The following is a 20,605-nucleotide window of genomic DNA, read 5'->3' on the forward strand; positions in this document are numbered from 1 at the left end:
TGGAAAAAGCACAGGAGATTGACATATGCCAAAGTACTGTACTCACAAGATGTCCCTATAACAATACATCCACAATTCTCCATGCTGACAGAGAAAAAAAGCAAAATCCTAGCTGCACAAGCTTGGGGATGGTCAAATGGGGTTATATGAGAGTACCACTTTTATTACTTTATTTGCGTCTGAGTTGTACTCCGAGGTTAACCCGCTTGATGCGTTCTTCTAATACAGGACTAGTTTATCAAGCAAACAGATCACTTCAACTTTCCTTGAGAACTGGAATATTATAAACCACTCTACCTGATAATTGACGCTAAATCCTCAAGGAAACTCACAACTATGCTATGTAGGGAGAAACAGGAGCTGATATCGCCCTGGAGGGTACCTGCTGAGGTGGATGGAACGGGGATCTGGACAAACCCTTAACAAATGAAAAATGGGAGTACTGCTGCTCCCAAACAAGAGATCTAGTCCTCAGCAGTAGATTATGACTAATACACTTCAGATTTTATGTTATGTTACTTGGAATTTGTAGAACGTACGGACAACATGTTGGTGTCTTGGCACTAAGGTACCATGGATGTAGGACGCTATCCTGGGATTAGTCGTATGTTTGTTTGAAGAGCCATGTTTAGAAGAATCTTGCATAGTTGGGTGCAGATTTAGGCGCTCATTATGTACAAGGCGGTCTGGGCCACCATGCCGACGGTGGCAGTAAATATCAGAATTTAGTTTTAGCTGGTTACTGTTCATCCAGTTGCAAATGTATTAGATTGTGTTTTAGAAGACTTCCTTGGATTCCTAGGTGTTGTCAATAGTGAAGAGCAGCTGCATATCATCAGCATAGTTATAAGTTATTACATTCATTTAATTTAGGGAGTGTACAAGGGGGGGAATATACAGGTTGAAAAGATAGGGGGACAGGGAGGATCCCTGAGGTACTCCACAATTTAGTTGGGTCTTAGATGAACTGAAGGGAGGGAGCCGGATTGACTAAGAGCGGTCTCTAAGGAAAGATTTTATTCAGAGGAGGGCTGTGCCCTACAGGCCCACGGCCTCGACACGTTCAATCAGGAGAGCACAGTCAGCTGTGTTGAAGGCCGCTAATAGATCTAAGAGGACCAGTGCCTGAGTGATGCCTTTGTCTGTTTCTTCTCCCATGTAATTTCCTACCGATGCCTGTTTCAGTTGAGTGGGCAGGCCAAAATCCTGCCTGGTGAGGGTCAAGGAATGTAGAGTCCTCGAAGAAGGAGCAGAGATCCTGAGTGATGTGAGCCTCTAGTATCTTTGCAAGGTAAGTGAGTAAGGAGACGGGTTGGTAGTCTTTCAAGATCAAGTTTTTGTTTGGAGTGGGATCACTACAGCCTCCTTGAAGGAGTTAGGAACACTGTCCTGACCTAAGGACAGGTTGAGGAGTGAGATGGCTGGGTCAGGGAAGAGTGAAAATATAGTTTTTAGAATATGGGGGGGGTAGAGTTAAGGGTGGAGTCAAGTTTCTTCCAGGGATCCTAACTTAACTTTGGCCAGCAGGTTCATAAGGGTGATCCTTGCTGACGGTGGGAAAAGCCGAGAGTGGTGGGATTTCATTCTTCTACTCTGGTTGCATTGACAAGTAAGCTGGGAGGGATGCTGTCTTTTATCACCTTGATTTTCTTAATAAAGAATTAATTCAGAGCTTTTTGAGTGGGGACGATAAGTAGGGTTACTCTGTCAGGATTAGATAATCTTGTGACAATCCAAAAATCGCCTTTTTTTTTTCTTTACAGAGTTTAGGAGTTTGTTTGAAAAAAAGGCCGATTTGGCTTGCATGATTGATTTTTTTGTAACCTTTAAGTTGTTGAATGAAGATTTCCTTGGTTTCAGGCAAGTGGTTATTCTGTCATCAGTGTTCTGCCTGGCTGAGTTCGAGGTTGGCTGTTTTTGGCTCTTCTGAGTACCATTTAGACGCTTCATGGTGTCAGAATTGTTTGGTTTTGTGAAGAGAGGTATGAATGTTGCTGGCTACAGTTAAGCGGTCAGATATTGCCTCCTCATATTTATCTTCGCTCTTACTTGGGGTAGACTGCCAATAAGTCACAGAAAGTTTCAAGGTTTATTCGGTTCCTGGAGAGAATTCCAGGGCACGTGGTGGAGTTCAGGGGGTCAGGCCACTAAAAGAGAATTGAATTAAGTGGTGGCCATACACAAGGGTAAACAGCGAGACTGGATAAAATAAAGATTGTGGACCAGACCTGGTCTAATGCGTGACCTTTGATATGTGTAGGTACCTACACATGTTGGTCGAAGTTGAGGCTGCTTAGTATGTCGGTCAAATCAGTGCTGTTTGACCGCTGGTCTCCTCGTTCGCCAAACAGTTAGTCTCCATTATGCTGTATTTTAGGGTGGTCAACAACTAGTGGGGAAATTGAGTCTGCCAATAGCTGGGGAAATTATTGCATATGGCCTGGGGGTCTGTACAGGAGGGCGCATATCAAGGGGGAGGCTGGCGAGTCTAATTTGATCAAAATGCTGTCAACTCTTTGGATCATTAAAGGGCTAAGTCTAGTGAAAATAAGATGTTTCTTAATAGCCATTGCAACCCTTCCTCTTTTTTCTGCCTGTGGGTCAGTTAATATGAAGTAAGTAATAGTTTTCGGGGTGAGCTGCTAAGATGTCTGGAACAGATTAGTCGGTTAACCAAGTTTCTGTTAGGAGCAATATGTCTGGGGATTCAGAGTCGAGCAGATAGAATATCTTGAGTTGGTGCTTGACCAGTGAGAGGTTGTTAAGGTAAGTGATCATGAGTTGATTAGTATTGCGTTTAATGGGAACGGGTGGGTTTGCTGTCAGAGATGGTATTGATTGTCAAAGTCTGCTTAGGTAATTCAGTGGAAGAATGGTTCTTATTTAGGATGCCTAAATTACTGTGCTTTGGCAAGAGAGAAGGGTCTATTTGGTGGTTTATTGAAAAAAGATGTCTGAGGTCGCTGGAGGAGTAGGCCACTGTATATATTACACTCTGATTGCGCTGTATAGGTGGAGTCTGTGACCCGACCATCGATGGGATGGATGTGGGGTACCTGAAGCGGGATTCCTGCATCTGGCTTGGGAATGCAGAGGGATTCATACATTTTGGCGCATTGTAACACTTGTGCTACACAAAATTATTGATGCAACAGCTGGGAGTACCTCCTCTACATCTCCCTTCACAACCTCCTCCACTGGAACACGTCATCTTCTGAAATTAGTTAACATAATGTCTCCCCTCTGACCCCTTCTCATCAAACTGTCAAACCTCTGTCCCACCCCCATTACATCCATGCCTTTCTCCTTTACGTGTTCACCTGGAATATGCCCTCTCTACTTTCTGTGTACGGTGCCACTACCGTCCATCTGGTCACTCTTCTCCACTGGCCTATCAACAAGTATCCAATCAACAAGTATCCCTACTAGGTTTCTTTTCTAAAATCTTTGGACAGCTTGTTTTCAACAGACTCACCAGCTACCTATCATCTGACAACCTGCTTGTCACCTCAAGTCAGACCATCATGCCATCCAATCCAGACAATTCACAGTCATGTCTCAAATTTCATTATCTGTGCTCACCACAACCGACTGTCATATATTCTTTTCGTTCTAAATCTTTCAGCCCTATACAACTTTGTTGACCACTCGATCCTGCTCAACACGCTAGTTTCCCATGCCTATGCTGTGTTTTACCTAGAAAGGGTCTATGTTCTACCTCTCTCACCTACATTCCGCTAGCAGGGTGTCCACAGGCCATGCCTAATCCTCTTATTGTGAGCCCACCTTCTCCCAAGGATTTGCCCTTGCCACTGCAATGTTAGTTGTTTTAACTCCTCATTGGAAGCATTTAACCTACTCTCTCACCTTGTCCTTTAATCTTGACCCTAGCAACACCAAAATCATCTTCTCCTCCTTCACCCCTCGGTTACATACCCAACCGCCTGCCTCTTAGTTATCCATGGTTGGTTTACCAAGGGGCTCCATTATTAACTATGCAAAGACTGAAGTCTTTCATCTACCAACCTCCACAAACAGAAGCAGCCAGTGGTGGACTCTCAGAGAAGCAGGTACTGGTGGCAGTAAAAGAAAGAGACACCAGTAAAATTTATCAATGATGGGCATTGTGAGTAGGTAGCACACTAAGTAGTTAAAACTAATGAGAGATGACAGAAAGCAGCACTTGCGGAGAGTTTAATATGTCACTAGTAAGCAGCAGTATGTGAAGCTGGCATTGTTTTCAACTAGGAGAAATATAAGTACTGAGCATCAATGGACAAAATGCAGCTGGCACTGGTTTACAGTGTTGGGGCTGGAAATATTGAGCAGTATGAGGTGTGAGTTCTTATGGGCATTGTAAAGAGGTAGGGATGACAGGCATAGTGAGAGCTGGCTGTAATGGATACCTGGCATTGTACGGCAGTGAATAGTTGGTATTGGTAAGCATTGGTGTGAGGGACTTCAGACTCCAACACTTACAACCTGATACTTTTCAAAAGAATCAAATTCACCCTGGATGGTCATGCAAATGATGCTTGAATTGACTACTGTTAGACCGATAAAAGTCTTTACTTGTGAAACAAACACCAACTTGCTGTAAGAAACAGCTGTAGAAAGCAGAAACTATAATTAGTTTTCTGCATTATTTCAGATGGGCCTTTAAGTTTTCTTTTTAGTCTTTTATTGATTGACATATATAACAGCTCGTTGTGGCCTTCTGAGGGTGTCCTGACGTTGAGAAAACCTTGGAATAGGGAATGTATAACTACAGCTTGTAAAGGGAAGCTGTGGGCTGCTTCCGACACAAGGTAAAGGAGGGGGAATGCTGAGCAAGATATGAAGATCACCAAGGGAGGATGATGAGTAAAGATGTTGATAATAAATGAGAAGTTTCTGAATGAAGAGGAGACCTTTTTGATGGAAGGCGCAGTAGCAAAGACAGAGTGACTTCAAGAGAAAATGTTTTTCAATTAAAGTCAAGTGAAGAGATAGCAAGTGATCACATAGGCCAATGTGTTTTCAAGTCCAATAGCAGACGGTTGGCTCAATTTTGAATGATTTGAAGGTGGTTTATTATTATATATTTAGGAAGACCCAAATTAAGAGAATTGCAATTCTAGATGCAGGACACAATGACCACTTGACTACTTGCTTTCAAAATTATACTAGAAGATCTAGAAGAATTTTGCTTAGGGCTTTTAGGAAAAAAAGATGCAAGTGGAAGGCAATTTAGAGATTTGATTTTGGAAAGAAAGGTTTGACTCAAATATCACCCACAAGTTGTGTCTGCAGAAACCAGAGCGGGGGGGGGCCTGCCTGAGGCAAGACACCAGTTAGAATTCCAAACTGAAGGTGACCCAAAGAGAACAATGTCTGTTTTCAAATAAATAAGGCGCAGAGAGTTACTGTTCATCCAGCTACCAGTTGCCTACAGACAAGTTTTACATTTTGATTGAAGGGAGTAGATGTTTCCATCAAGTCTCGGGATGAGATGTGTAAATCAGCATAAGACATATAGCAAAAAGGTTACTCTGAAGATGCGGATGAGGGAAGCTAAAGGAACCATATTGACTAAATATGCTAGGGCTGTGAGAACATGTTATACATTTATAACCTAACTGAAAAGGAAGGAGTGTGACTGCTTGAGTGAACCATTCTAGGGTATGGCCACTCAATGTCATCTCAGACAAGCAACACAGCATGATCGGATGTGTGGTTGTGTCAAAGGCAGCAGAAATATCTAGCAAGATTAAAGCCAACACATGCATATATTGTTGAGCACAGTAACCTGGACAGATTCTGTACCAAAGAAGGGGTGAAAGCCACATTGATAGTGATCAAGGCACGGATGTGTTTCTAGGTAATCAGAGGGCTGGGAGTTCAAGAAAGATCTAATAATGTTGGTAGTTTGGTAGAGTCTGGGCAGCGAGAAATAGGATAAAAGTTCCATAGGATGCTGGGATCAAAGATTTCATTTAAAAAGAAGAATAACAAAGGTTTGTTTCCATGACTTGGGGACAGAGCCTGAGGATAAAGACTAGTTGCAAATGGTTGTAAGATGAAAAGCCATAAATGGAGTTCAATATTTTAACCAAGCAGGGGTCCAACATGGAACCTGAGGTGAACAATTAAAGTTTCGCCAGGACAAACTCAACTTTAAGAGGGATGGAGCAAGCAAAATTATTCTTTGCAGAAGAAAAAGCTGGAGAAACAGACATGGAGTGTTTGAAATTGAAAAAGTAGGGGGAAGAAGTTTGAAAAGTCTGGAAACTAATAAGAATGTTATCCTAAAAAATCTGACGTATTGGAGCACATCGATTGGGAGGGAGTGTAGGAGAACCTATAGAAATCAGGAGAGGAGATAATGTTAAAATGCTATAAACGATTATGCTCGTCTCTCCGACAAATGGGGTGGTGAGGAAAGTTGACAGAGTGGATGCCGCTTTGGCAGGGCAGCCTGCTACCACAGGTGGCGCGTTGGAGGGCTTTCGCAAGTGGGACTTAATCAGGATATAAAATCAGAGGAATGTTATGAATGGGTCTATTCTCAAATCTTTTCAGATCCTGCAGATGGAATACTAACTCCATCGCAATCAATTTCATGGCTATCTTCAACTTCATCATGCACTGGCTCCCTACATCACCGCCCTGTCCGCTCCCCCTGACTTTAACTTGCTAGAAGGCAAACTTCTTATGGGCGGTTTGGGGTACCATACAGTCGAGAAGATATATTAGACACTGCTCTCCAATCATCCTAACATGTTCAGCACCCTCTGAGGGGCATGGAAGGCTGATCTAGGGGTTCTTGATGCTGAAGATTGGACTGAGGTATTGGGGGCGCCCGAGTGGCTGCTACTAAAGCCAGACTGCGACTGATCTAATTTAAATTTCTCCACAGGGTTTATTTAATGCTCCATCTGCTGTGGCGGTTGGAGGCAATTGCCTCTCCGTCCTGCCTTCGGTGTGATGCAGGGGATGGTACTTTCCTTGATACAGTCTGGATCTGCCCGGTGTTGATTAGCTTTTGGAGTGGAGTGACCACATGCTTGGGTGGATGGGGTTCTGTCCTGGTCTATTCTCATGGATCCAAAACGTATTCTTCTTCATATCATTGACACCCTGGGAGGCGACAGGTAAAAACTTTCACTTTTGTTTTTGGGCCTGACTGGCAAAACGGGACTTTGCACCGGAGTGGAAGGCCCCGAATGCCCCGTCTCCAGCAGTGTAGAGAGGAATGGACCACTGCATCAGCTTAGAAGTGGCTGCCTTCAGAAGCACCCCAAGATAAGGCAAGTATGGGCAGATTATAGGTGCCTAGCATTGGAACCTGCCCGTCAGATTGATGCACCAGATTCCCTATGACATGTCTCAGACATCCTCGGCAGTAAAGAGATTGAGCAGGTGTGAGGCAACTGCGTTGTTACTTGTTCATACTTTGCATTTCAACGACGGGTACTGGGTGGGGCGTGATTACACAAACAGGAATTTATGTTTCGTTATGCCTTTTTCTTTGCTAGTTGCTGTGTTGTGTGTTGACCCTTCACTCTCTGTATCTTGCATAACTAATTATCAATAGCATTTGGTTTAAAGCAAAATGCTAAAAAAAAAGTCCAGTTAGTTTTACTGGACGCTTCCTCAATACGATTAGAGTAATGTATCACTCTGGTGGTGCAAATGGGTTTTGGTATTCCCAAAGAGTGGCTGCTATAAAACTATGCTCACGATTTGCGAACCAGCTGGTTAGTCAGGTGTATGACAGTGCCTAAGGCCAGGAGTACACCAAGGAGTTAAAGGGGGCGGTTCAACGCTACGTGATGTGCAGGCGATCTACACAAAGACTTTTGTAGCATGAAGGAATAGCAAGAGAAACATTTTGTCCACGCCTCAGTTATTGAGGCTGTGTCAATATTACTTACGGTCTCGGGCCTGCTGTTGAGGGTATTGTTAATTATACTATATCCTCCATGTTTTAGTTGATTGCTTTTGCTCGGTGGATTAACTAACTGAAGCTCTACTCTATATTCTTTTGTGAATATTATTTCTAATTGTGCAATGAAATGCGAGATAAGTACACCTGATTCTACTAATGTGCATTGTGGCAAAAGCAGTGGTTCATTCATAAGAAGGGGTGTAACAGCCCACTAAACTTAAATAAAAAAAGTATAGCTGGTACTGAGTATATTTTAAAGTTTGAAAGAAAAAGGTGAATTATGAGAAGAGGAAGAGAACCATCCCAAAATAAGAACAAATAATATTTTGATGTAAATACACCAACAGTTTAAAATTTGAAATTTAGGGCCTAATTTAGACTTTGGTGGACGGCTTACTCCGTGACAAACGTGACGGATATCCCATCCACCTAATTACAAGTGTATAAGGTCATAATGCACTTGTAATTAGATGACCAGGATATCTGTCACATTTGTGACGGAGTAATCCGTCCTCCAAATTCTAAATTAGATTCTGAGGGCAGGATTATATTTTGGTGGACGGAGTATTCTCCTTTGGCTTGGCAGAGTACTTTATGTCCACCAGGCCGAGACTACTATGCTCACCAGATTTATAAATGACCGCCTGCGCAGCGGTCATTTATAAAGGCATTGGCAAGAACCGTCAATGCATTTTACTGTTTGCTACAGGGCTACACTGGAAGGACGCAGCCCTGCGGCAAACAGTATTTTTTTCTTCTTTTCAAAAAGAAAATCCTGTAATGGGATTTTCTTTTTTAAAAGAAAAAAATAGTAATGCTCCCTTCGCCATGTGAGGCTTCTTTCATGGTGAGGAGAGCATTCTAATGTCTTTACTGTCCCTTACACCAGGTTGTACCTCGAGGTACGGAACAGTAAAAAATGACTACCTGTCCGCCCATCTAATTTTGGTGGAATGACATGTAGCCGTTTCCCGGGCGGCCCTAACTCCTCAGGGCTGTTAGAGGGAATCAATTACGATGGTGCCAAAGAGCCCGTGTGCAGTATAGCCACAGTGCTGTTAGGCTTTTACCTTTGGGGGACACAAATCCTTCTCTATCCTTCGCCATCACTGCTGAGAGTGGCCAAAATATATGCCATATGCCCAGACATATACTCCAGGAGCGGCCATCCATGATTTGTGCCTTTCACACAGCCCAGTGAGAGATGGCGGGCGTCTGCAACTTGTTGAAGGTGCAGCCTGCTGTAGCCTGCTGACTTGGGCCTGCACGCAGAATGAGGACGCGGAGCGCTGGCAGACCTGGTGCACTGTCATCTCACGGAAGAGTCTGACTGGTGACGCAGGCCCACATCGGGATGGAGGTAAGAATGCGGTTTCCCCTGACCGGCATTGCACTGGGTGAGAGGAGGGACCCAAGACACATCCCAAAACAAAAGTGGGTACCAGGGTAAGAACTGGGATGCCACTAAGACAAGGTGCCACAACTGTAGACAGACAGGGCACCACACCAAGGACACTTCTTGTCCCAAAAACAAACCCCCTAACAAAACCCCAGGGGTGACCAGTGCAGCCACTGGGGATGACTCCTCAGGTGAGGAGGTCCTCATAGCCTTCAACTGAAAAATGGTCCCAACAGGTGAGTTGGAGATTCCAGAGGGAAGAAGACACTTCCACCACCTACTGGTGAATGGAATACCAGCCACTGCCCTGAGAGACACTTGTGCGAGTTACACTATTGTGCATGACAGACTGATGCCCTCAAACCAGTACATCCCAGGTGAGACTGCCAGAGTAAGGGTTAGCTCAGAAAAGGTCATTAATAGGCCTGTGGCTTTAGTGCCCCTAGAAGTGGGTGGGATTTTTAGCTTTTTAGCTGGAGAAGGGCAGTAGTCAGTACAGACCTACCTCGTGATTGTCTTCTTGGAAATGACTACCCAGAGGTTAGTCAGAGCCCAAAAGAGGAACTGGTCCAGTACCAGCCCTATCCCAAGGATTCTGGAGGTACTGCCCCTGCAGTGTCTAAAGGTAGGACCCAGAAAAGAAAACAGCTCAGGAAAGGTGGACAACCTTTAGCCAAGTCCAACCTGACCCACAAGAAGTCCTGACTAGTCCGGCAACTGTTAAGCATGAGGGGTTGGCTCCTAAGCTAACAGAAGAAATAGTGGAAGAAGGGTGTTTACTACAAAAAGTAGCAACCCCCGCCCCCACTGTACCACAGCAGACAGGCACCCTGAACCCAAAGAAACCTGTAACTTAGGGCCACATGTATCAAAGGTTTTTACCCATTCTATGTCTATGGGAAAATGTGTTCATACATATGGCCCTTAGCCCCTTACCTTGTTGGTGAAGAGCTAAAGGTGTGGTTCTGGGCACTGACGGCTGTCAGTGGCCTCTGCTGAGTGTTAGCCTTTATGGCTGCACTGTCCTTGGCATGGTGGTCTGACCCCATGCCAAATGGCAAGTTACGCCCCATGACCCTGTTGGTCATGGTGGGGTTACTACAGCTGTGGGTAACCTCTTTGGGTAAGCTAGGGGTGACGTGGCTAACATAAGGTTAGCAGAGGTGGATACCTCTAACCCCAAAATAAAAAGAATGGGTGAATACACAAAAAACACAGACAAGAGGCAATTCAGATTGGGTCCTATCACTATTGAAGTAGGTCCATTCGCCAGAGGGATTGACCTAGACAGGAGGATGTAAGGTAGAGTAGGCCCTGCAACAAAACAGCGTTTCCCTGCTCTTCCTCGCCTGACAGACTAGAAAGACTCTACCAGGGTTGGCTGAGTCTCCTGGCCTGTGGGCTGGGGGGGCATGTGTAGGAAAATGGTGCTTGTTGCAGTCTCCCCCCCCCCACGTTTTGCCTGATATTGATGCTGACTTGCCTGAGAGTGTGCTGACCAGGCCCGAGCACCAGTGTTCTTTCCCTAAAAATGTAACATTGTTTCCACAGTTGGCACATCCCTGGCACACAGATAAGTCCCTTGTAAAAGGTACCAGTGGTACCAAGGGCCCTGTGACAAGGGAAGGTCCCTAGGGGCTGCAGCATGTGTTGTGTCACCCTAAGGGACCCCTCAACTAACACATGCACACTGCCATTGCAGATTGTGTGTGTTGGTGGGGAGAAAAAGGCAAAAACGACATGGCACCCCCCTCAGGGTGCTGTGCACACAAAACACTACCTGTGGCATAGGTAAGTCACCCCTCTAGCAGGCCTTAAAACCATAAGGCAGTGTGCACTATACCACATATGAGGGCATAGCTACATGAGCAATATGCCCCTACAGTGTCTAAGTCCATTCTTAGACATTGTAAGTACAGTGTGACCATATTAAGTATATGGTCTGGGAGTTTGTCAAAACAAACTCCACAGTTCCATAATGGCTACAGTGAATACTGGGAAGGTTGGTATCAAACTTCTCAGAATAATAAATCCACACTGATGCCAGAGTTAGATTTATTACAAAATGCACACAGAGGGCATGTTAGAGAAGCCCGCTGTATTTTACCCAATCCTTCAGTGCAGGACTCAGTGGTCTGAGCCAGCCTGCCACTGAGAGATGAGTTTCTGACCCCAAGGGGTGAGGGCCTTTGTGCTCTATGGGGCCAGAAACAAAGCCTGCTCTGGGTGGAGGTGCTTCACACCTCCCCCCCCTTGCAGGAACTGTAACACCTAGTGGTGAGCCTTAAAGGCTCAGGCTGCATGTTACAATGCCCCAGGGCACTTCGGCTAGTGGAGAATCCTAGCCCCCGGACAAAGCACCACTTTTGGCGGCAAGTCCAGAGGGATAATTAAGAAAAACAAGGAGGAGTCACCACCTCAGCCAGGACCACCCCTAAGGTGTCCAGAGCTGAAGTGAACCCCCCGATTTGCAGAATCCTTCATCTTGGTTTGGAGGATCAGGGCCAATAGGCATAGGAATGTGCCCCGTCCCCAAAGGGAGTGGACACAAGGAGGGTGTAGCCACCCTCAGGGACAGTAACCATTGGCTACTGCCCTCTGACCCCTAAAGTGCCCCTAAATCTTGTATTTAAGGGCTCTCTGAACCGAGCTAGTCAAATTCCTGATGACCTCACAAGAAGAAGAAGGACTGCTTAGCTGAAACCCCAGCAGAGAAGGAAAGGAGACAACAACTGACTTGGCCCCAGCCCTACCGGCCTGTCTCCTTCTTCAAAGAACCTGCAGAAGAAAAGCGACGTATCCTTCACGTCCGGAGACCTCTGAGAAACCTCTAGAGGACTGCCTGCATAACAGAGGATCAAGAACTCCAGTGGACAGCAGCCCTGCCCAAAGAAGAACAGAAGAAACCTTTTTTGAAGGACTCCGACCTCACTCCAGAAGCGTGAGTCCTAATCACTCTGCACCCGACACCCAGTGCCCGAGTCCAGCTGGCCCAACCGACCAGAGAGGACCCCCAGGCAATGGCGACCAAGTGCCCAACCTGGGTTGACCTCTCCGCCCTTCCATGACGACACCTGCAGAGGGAATCCCGGGGAACCCCCTGACCGCAACTGCCATGGACGAAGATAACCGACGCCAAAGGACCCACTGCACCCGCAGCCCCCAGGCCTTGGAGAAATTGACACCCAGTGCAGCAACGATCAACAGGAGGCCCTCTTCCCTGTCCGACTGGTGGTGTGCCCGAGACACGCCTTCCCATGGACCTCGCCTGCAGCGCCTGAGTGACCCCCGGGGTCCCCTCATAGAGTTTCATTGGAAACCCGATGCCCTGTTTGCACCCTGCACCCGGCCGCCGCAGTGCCACTGAGGGTGTAGGATTGGTGCCTACTTGGGGCCCCTCCAGTGCTCCTCTAATCCCCCTCCTCTGCCCTCCGAGCCACAGGTACTTACCTGGTGACAGACCGAATTTCGAGTACCCCCGTCTCCATAGGAGCCCACAATAAAAATTGCTCAAATTTGACTTCTGCACCCGTCCGGCCCTGTGTTGCTGGTGGTGGGTGTTTGGAGTTGACTTGAACCCCCAACGGTGGACTACCTATAACCCGGAGACTCGAACTGTAAGTCGTGCACTTACCTCTAAAACTCTACTTTATTTTCTTCCCCCAGCAACTGTTCTGAAAATGCACTGTGTCCACTTTTAAAATAGATATTCTGTTTTCTTAAAAAACTGTTTACTTGACTAAAGTAAAACAAAGTTACGTTGGTGTCTATGCTAAGTACTTACCTGCAACAGTATTTTCTACTGAACTGAGTCTTGTGGTTCCAGTAATAAAGTAGCAAAAATATATTTTTGTATATGGAAACCTATTGGTCTGGAGTTATGTTATTGAGTGTGTGTTTTCACTTATTGCTTGTGTGTGTACAACAAATGCTTAACACTACCCTCTGATAAGCCTAAATGCTCAACCACACTACAACAAATAGAGCATTAGTATTATCTCTTATTGCCTCTGTCAATAGTATATACAGAGCCAGCTTCCTACAGCCTCCCCCTGAGAGTCTTCTAGCTTTTGGTTGTTTCTCCCCTAAAGGAGATGTTTCGGAGTGCCTGCTGGAGAGGAGTATTTGACATCTTCTTCTTGTGGCATTGGGTCTGCTTGATTGAATGCCTGGGGCCTTCTAGATTGGGGCCCACACTGCGCCTCGATTCGTCCATCGCTTGGAGCACAGATTACTCTTGTCTTCAGCATTTGCAGTGGTTTCGTCCTATGGTGCCTACCTGTGGCGAGTCTTCACGCTTCTCCTCCTGAGTTGGTATGTCTGCTCATTTCCCCCATATGCTGAACACTGACGGGGATCAGGTGTGACCATGTCACATTGATGGAACAATGGTAACCTCCTGGCTTGGCGCAGTGTTGAGCCCCAACTCATCCTTTGCCTGCACCCCCACATCACAATGTGTTTACCAGCTGCTATTACACAATGGGAAATGCAGATGTACATCAGATGAAACTACAATCTGATGCTCGTCGTAATCCCTGTGACATTGCTACCAGCCCTGAGATGCTGGATTCAGTCGCCCCCCCCTCCCGCGGAGTGCACCAGGGCTGAAGACATGAGAGATTTCGAGATTTACTGATAACCAAGCAGCACAGCCTGACTTCCATCAAGTCCAAAATGGATTACCTAGGCGCTAGAATGAACAGTATTACCTGCAAACTGGAAAAACATGACAGTCAGATACACAAGGCCTAGCAGCATCTGTCTAAGTGAGTGGACACTATGGACTCCTGTGAGAATACCCTCCTAAACATGAAACTGGTGCTCAAGGTGACTGCGGCCAAGAACGAGGACTTAGAAACTCAGTCTCACAGTAATAACATCTGAATTATAGGCGTGTCTGAATCCACCAAAACTGGCAAACTGGAAGATTATGTCAAGAGACTTTTAGTGTCTTTTTTTGGTACTTAGCCCTTCTCCCACCTACTAATTGTGGAGCTTGTGCACCAAATATTGGCTACTCGGCCTCTACGGGGTGCTCCTGCTCACACCATCTTTGCTTGTCTTATTCTAGGAATGTGATCCTCCCTCTGACTGGCTCAAGAAATGCAGACTTTCACATTTGATTGCAATACCATCTCACTGTTCCCAAATTTTATAGTTGCAGTTCAGGAGGCCAGATGCTAGTTCCTTCCAGTTAAACAACTCCTCCACCAGGACGCCATCCTCTACGCCATGCTATATCCGGATTGACTTCATGTTACAGAGCAAGGCCAACAGCATGTATTCATGACTCCTCAAATGGTATCAGACTTCCTGTGTAATCTGTCAGCTCAGGCTCAAAATGTATTGTCTTTCTATTCCAGTTACACCAGTGGATTGGTGCCCCTGGTGAAAAGGGTGGTGCCCTTCACGCCTCAGGGATCCCTGAATAATGATCAGGGCAGATATGTAATTCCATGGGGTAAGCTGTCATATATTATTACCTTGGTTAATTGCTACGGGCCCAATACAAATACGTGTGGGGCCAAATTGCTTCCATGGGACCCTCTCCTCTACATAAATTGCGTAACTAATGATGCCTTGGACCGGTCCTGTGTTCCACCCAGTTACAGAGACGCAACTCCACACCACCTGTGGGACATGCTCCACGATCAAGATCTCCTTGACATCTGGCATACCCACCACTGCCTTGCTAAAGAGGGGACCTTTCGCTCAGGGATACATATTCACTGATCCTGGCTGGATTACTGGCTGGTCTCTAGGGGTTAAGACCATGGATACAAGAGGTTAGAAATCTAGCACATACCCTCTCTGATTACTCCCCTGTTCTGCTTACCCTCACTGTGCCTAAGCCTCGCCTATTGGGCTCCTTTCCCCACTCTTCCTGCTAGATGGCCCATTTGAGTCATATTTTAGGTAGGAACTTCGTTACTTTTTTGCTTGAAATATAGGATCAGTGCTACAGATCAGCACAGTCCGGGAAGCATTTAAGGTCACTATTAGAGGCTTTTGCCTGACTAAGAGTGGGGGAGTGTTAGGCTCCCTATGTGACCATTTGGATAGATTGGAAAGGACCCTCAAGCAACTGGGAGCACAGCAATCTGCTAGTTTCGACCCTGTCATAACACAGCAGATTAAGACTACGCTGACAGAAGACTATGAAGTAGCCCTTACAGAGTGTCAGCATCACAGCAGATATGTCGCCTCACATACCTATTGTGAGTGTGAAAGACTGAGAAAGACTCCTGCTACAATGATTAAACGCTCAAGGGCGGCTAATGATGTAATAAGTATTCAGGGCGACCATCCCAAGCTGCATATCATTACAGCTAATATTCTAAAAACCTTTGTGGACCTCTACCGTGCACCTTATACCAGACAGCGGCGGGAGCCAGTATGGGGGACCCTTACTTGGTAAAAGTTATCTTGGGCTGGCTGAGTAATACTCATCGTACATTTTTGGAGCAGGATTTCATCACTGAGGAAATCCATGAGGGGATACAACAGCTGCAGTCCTGGCTCCCGGTGAATTTTATAAAACCCATGTGGACATTTTGGCCCCAATTTAACTCACGTTTTTTTAATGCAGTGGTACTCCCCTCCACGACCATGCATGAGGCCTTAATATAGTGTTACTGAAATCTGGCAAGCCCCTGGACAAGCGTGAGTCTTACCAACAGCTTTCCTTGATTAACTGTGATATCAAAATTCTAGCTAAGTTACTAGTGAATAGCCTAACCCCGATGCCTCATTTGGTCGGACAAGTTAGCCAGAATTCATATGGGGGCACTCCACCTCATATAATCTTCGCACCCTATTTGCGATCATACAAGACATTTACCCTAGAGATAGCTGAGGGGCTGTTTTTTTTGGATGCCACTAAGGCCTATGACTACCCTGAATGGGACTATCTACAGTCAATCCTTGGTGGGAGGGGCTTTCAGCGTACTTTTATGTCCTGGATACAGTTCCTTTATTCCATCCCCCTGGACAGGATGCACATAAATTAGTCGATCTCTGATCTCTTTGTGGTTTCAAGGGGTACTAGACAGGGCTGTCAACTCTTACTCCTCCTGTTTGCCCTGGCGATTGAGCCCCAGGCCTCCAAGCTCAGAGAGCATCACCGTGCTTTTGCCCTGCAATACCCTAATCAGCATCTCTAAATATCCTTATAAGCAGATGGCATCACACTTGATCTCAGAGACCCCAATCTGAGCCTGAAAGGTGTATTGAGGAAGTTTGTCCACATTGGTGGGTTGTCCAGCATCCAAATTAACTGGGAGAAATCACATCTTTTCCCTCTCACGCCCTTCACAGTCCTCTTCCATCCAGACTACCCACTGCAATGGTGCATAAGGATATTTCGGGACTGGGAGCGGGTGATCCACGCTAATTACGGGACAGCGATTAACACCATCACTGATCAGATCTCATAATGGATCATTGCTTAATGGCGCATTGCTTTGATGAAAATGGTGTTCCTTTTAAAACTCCTATACCTCTCCATGAACATCCCTATCCCACTTTCCCAGTCCTTCTTTAGAACACTGAAATCTCAGATGATAAAATTAGCCTGGGTAGGAAAGCAGCCCTGTATCAAATAGGAAATCCTTAACTTACATTTTCAGGAGGGAGGCTTTGGGCCCCAGACATGAATCTCTATTACTTATAATTGCAAGCTCATCGTGCTATTCACTGGTATCACCCCACTACTTTTCTCACTCATTTGGCAGTCAAGCAAGGCTACATGGAGCCCTTTTCTCCTGCTTCGTTCATTAGTGTACCTGTAGCCGGCCCATCTACCACTTCTTACAAGTTTGCGAGCACCACCAAGGCTTGGCAAAGACTCTGCAATAAAGTGGGAAAACGTTTTAAATACTCCTCCCTATTGCCCCTTGAATATCACCCATTGCTGCGTGTTACAAATGAGCCTCTGGGGAGACGCCATCTCAAAAACAGAGGGTTTCTTCATGGGGCCGATCTATATCATGATGGTTGCTTGCACACGTTGGCAGACTGTATAGGCGACTCTCCTTTGGAAATCTTCACGTACCTCAGGTTGGAATGTAACTCCAAATCTTCTGGTATAGACTTTCTGGCTGCACCACCTACCTTCATCACACTCCATAACATGCTTCAGGATTTTGGTACTAAACACCTGTATCCTCTCTTTACCGTTCTGAACACACCCGAATCCTCTGGCCCCTGGGGACAGGCCCGTCGATATTGTGAGGCAAATCTAGGGTATGTGCTCTCGGATGAACAATGGCATTGCCACTATGCACAAAGTGGTCAGATTTCTTCAAGTAAAAGACTTAGCATTTTTAATTACAAGTTTCTACAGAGGGATCACCAATGTACCCGGTGTAGGAGGCATGGCGCAGACTTTATACATCTAGCCTTGGATTTTGGTCTGATACATGCCTATTGGATCGAGGTGCAGTCTGCACTTTCCCCTCATAGTAGGGGAGACTCTGCTGCTGACTCCACTAGTTGCCGTTATTGGTTACGTTAAGTATGTACCCACCTCCTTCAGGCAAAAATTGGCATTGGCATTCTTACTTGCTAACCTGTTGCTGAGGGTGTAGACGCGCACCTAAATTCAAGCATGGATAACAGATTTTATATACTGCAATGCGTGTATGCAGAACTCTTGCCTGCCCCTTACAGACCTCAGGATAACTGGAGTCTGCTCCATACATTCCTTCCAATGTATCCTACTCAGGATGTCCAGCCTGCTAAGGGTCAGCCTTCTACTGGTATGTAACAACATCCCGCCTTTCTTACGCCTTTGGCCATCTTAACTGCTGAATCCCCATCTGCTGATCTCCAACTGGAATTCTGATTCCTCACATGGACTTTATACTGTCTACTGCTGATGTGTGTGTTACTGTATGGGGGCGGGAGAAGGGGCACATAATAACATTATAACATACAGCATTATAACACAAACTTTAATAAACAAACAAACACGTCGGAGACAGAGTAGTCTCAGACGTGTTTTTCCTTAAGGTCCGCCCGCACGTAAATAAGCCGGGTAGACCACTATGTTGGGGAGGGACTCTGTCACCACTGTATAAATATACAAATCAGGCCCTAAGTGTTTAATACTTTAATATATAGACTGATTAGTGGGATCTTTGCCATTGTCGCAAGCTCTCAAATAGGACTGTAAATTTAAAGTGAAGTTTTTTTTAATCTTTTGTTTAATCATTAGGTACCAGAAGTGCTTGTTATTTCACCGGTTCTGGTCTGTGGATGACAAACAGATCCACACTGAATACAGCTCACTCCGTTCCATCGTGGTCACAAACTACGAGGAGACAATAAAAATGCCAATTAATGAGCCAGCTCCAGGGAAGAAGAAATCCCAGATACAGGTATGAGCGGTATGAACTGAAGGAATAGATAAAAAGATGTTACAGTCAGCTACGAGAGACAAATGGAAATACAAATATCATAGTATTTTGTTGTATTGTAAGGTTATGTTATATAGCGTTTTTATATCTTCCCATGCCATTTGCAAGGCCTAGGAGGCCATTGAAATGATCTGACTTTCGTCAAGTTCTTGGATGCTTTGCAGGTGCATGGTTCAAATTGTGTTCGTTTTAGGTAGACTACATGGAAAAAATCGGGTGTTGTGAGGTGAACTTCTGCCACAAAGGCAGAATGTTCTCGAGGAAGGAAAGAATAGACATTGTGACACACTAGGGAACTTAACATCTTTGTGCAGATAACGTTGAGTGAAGGTTCTGCTTAATTCTGTATGCTCTAAATTGAGCCATTGATAATCCTGTACTTGATTGTGACAAATAAGTGGTGAAACCATCCTATGTTTGGGCCATCCAGTTGGAATGTCGGGAAGAACCTTTTATTTGCTTGAGGTCTGAACCGGTAGTCCATTTAGAGTGTAGCTGGGTCACTAATTATAAGTGTTAAGCATGAGGGGTTGACACCTTTTTTTGCAACGAGCCATGTTTTTATTGGGTTTCTAAACTGTAGATTACTGTTGACTGTCCTTGTTTTCCTGGGTAAGGTGTTTTTTAGTTTGCAGGTTAGTACTGTAAACCTTCCTTACAGCATAACATTTACTAAAAAAAAAACTACGATACCTTCTTTTAAATCCACTGCAAGCACAGAGTTTTGAAAAGAAAAAGTATACATTATTGTGCATCACAGCGTGGGGGGAGAGGGACAGAAGGTAAGGCAGGCATGGAACTGCCAACTTTCCAACAACCTGGGTTTCGGGACCTTTAATTCAGTAGAACACAGCCATCCAATGCTTTAAATAAGAAAGTGCAAACATTTTAAAAGCACTCCCACAAACACATGCAATGCCAACAACGCAGGGTAACAAAACAAATGAAATCAGAAGTTGTTATTGTATTTGAAAATATAATAAAGGCATACCTAGTTTCAATAAGGAAGCGCTCAAGGGAACCAGGAACATAAACAACATCCTAAGAGCATCCAAAGTAACTTTTATAATGATTCTGTTACTCCTATTCAGAGAATTTATGCACAATGGCTTCTAATAAGGGAGCAGCACATTGGTTCTCAGGGTACTTAACCTTTTTATGACTAATGGTGTAAGTATGAAGAAGTATTCAGTCAGATCGTCTTTCCTCACAAGGGTACATACTATTTCACTCTTTAGCCTCTTGAACGCTCTCACATCTTTCTCCCTTACCTCATTCACACTGGCATCCGATTGCTAATCGCAGTTTGTTCAAAGTGGTTGGACTGTGTCAAAAATCGGTCTGCGATTGACCCGCGAGTCAATATATGTATGTTTTTTCACTTAATTATAGTTCTAGAATTTTAGGCTTTAGTTCTCAGTTGGTTACAGGACGCACATTCAGAAAATGCAGGTTTGGTGGTTGCTCATTTGCTGTGGTCACAGCAAAAGACTGGAATGCCTTAACCCTAAACATGAGAGTGGAAAGATGCTTGATCAAGTTATGGAAGCTACTGAAAACACTGATTTACTACTCTCTGCTAAGGTGGGACACAGTATTCATGTTCTTGTATTGGTGCTGGGAATCTTGAGGTAACTAAGTGCTTCATACATTTTCAATCAATCAGTCAACCCTTAAGGCAAGGCTTGATAAATCCCACCTAAGGTTCCCATAGCATAACTTCTACCCAAGCACCCATGGAGATGTAACTTTCATTAGGGGTATGCAAGTTCCCTAAGAGAGGTCCCTAGATAATCCCAGTTGCTTAACCCACGGTCCATAATGTTTTTTCTTTCATTACACCATGGCCCTGAA

The 20,605-nt window shown here is 45.2% G+C and overlaps 1 protein-coding gene across 2 annotated transcripts in view; it reads left to right on the top strand.

Annotated features, from left to right (window-relative positions):
- The window catches only part of LOC138286509 (4-hydroxyphenylpyruvate dioxygenase), a 560,744-nt gene that overhangs the window by 442,775 nt on the left and 97,364 nt on the right, over positions 1-20,605 (top strand). For both annotated transcript variants that reach the window (XM_069226859.1, XM_069226860.1), the window contains exon 10: positions 18,550-18,712. In XM_069226859.1, coding sequence (XP_069082960.1) covers positions 18,550-18,712 — 163 coding nt within the window. The remainder of the gene's footprint in view (positions 1-18,549; positions 18,713-20,605) is intronic.

Source organism: Pleurodeles waltl, chromosome 3_2, assembly GCF_031143425.1.
Source record: "Pleurodeles waltl isolate 20211129_DDA chromosome 3_2, aPleWal1.hap1.20221129, whole genome shotgun sequence".
Classification (NCBI taxonomy): Eukaryota; Metazoa; Chordata; class Amphibia; order Caudata; family Salamandridae; genus Pleurodeles; species Pleurodeles waltl.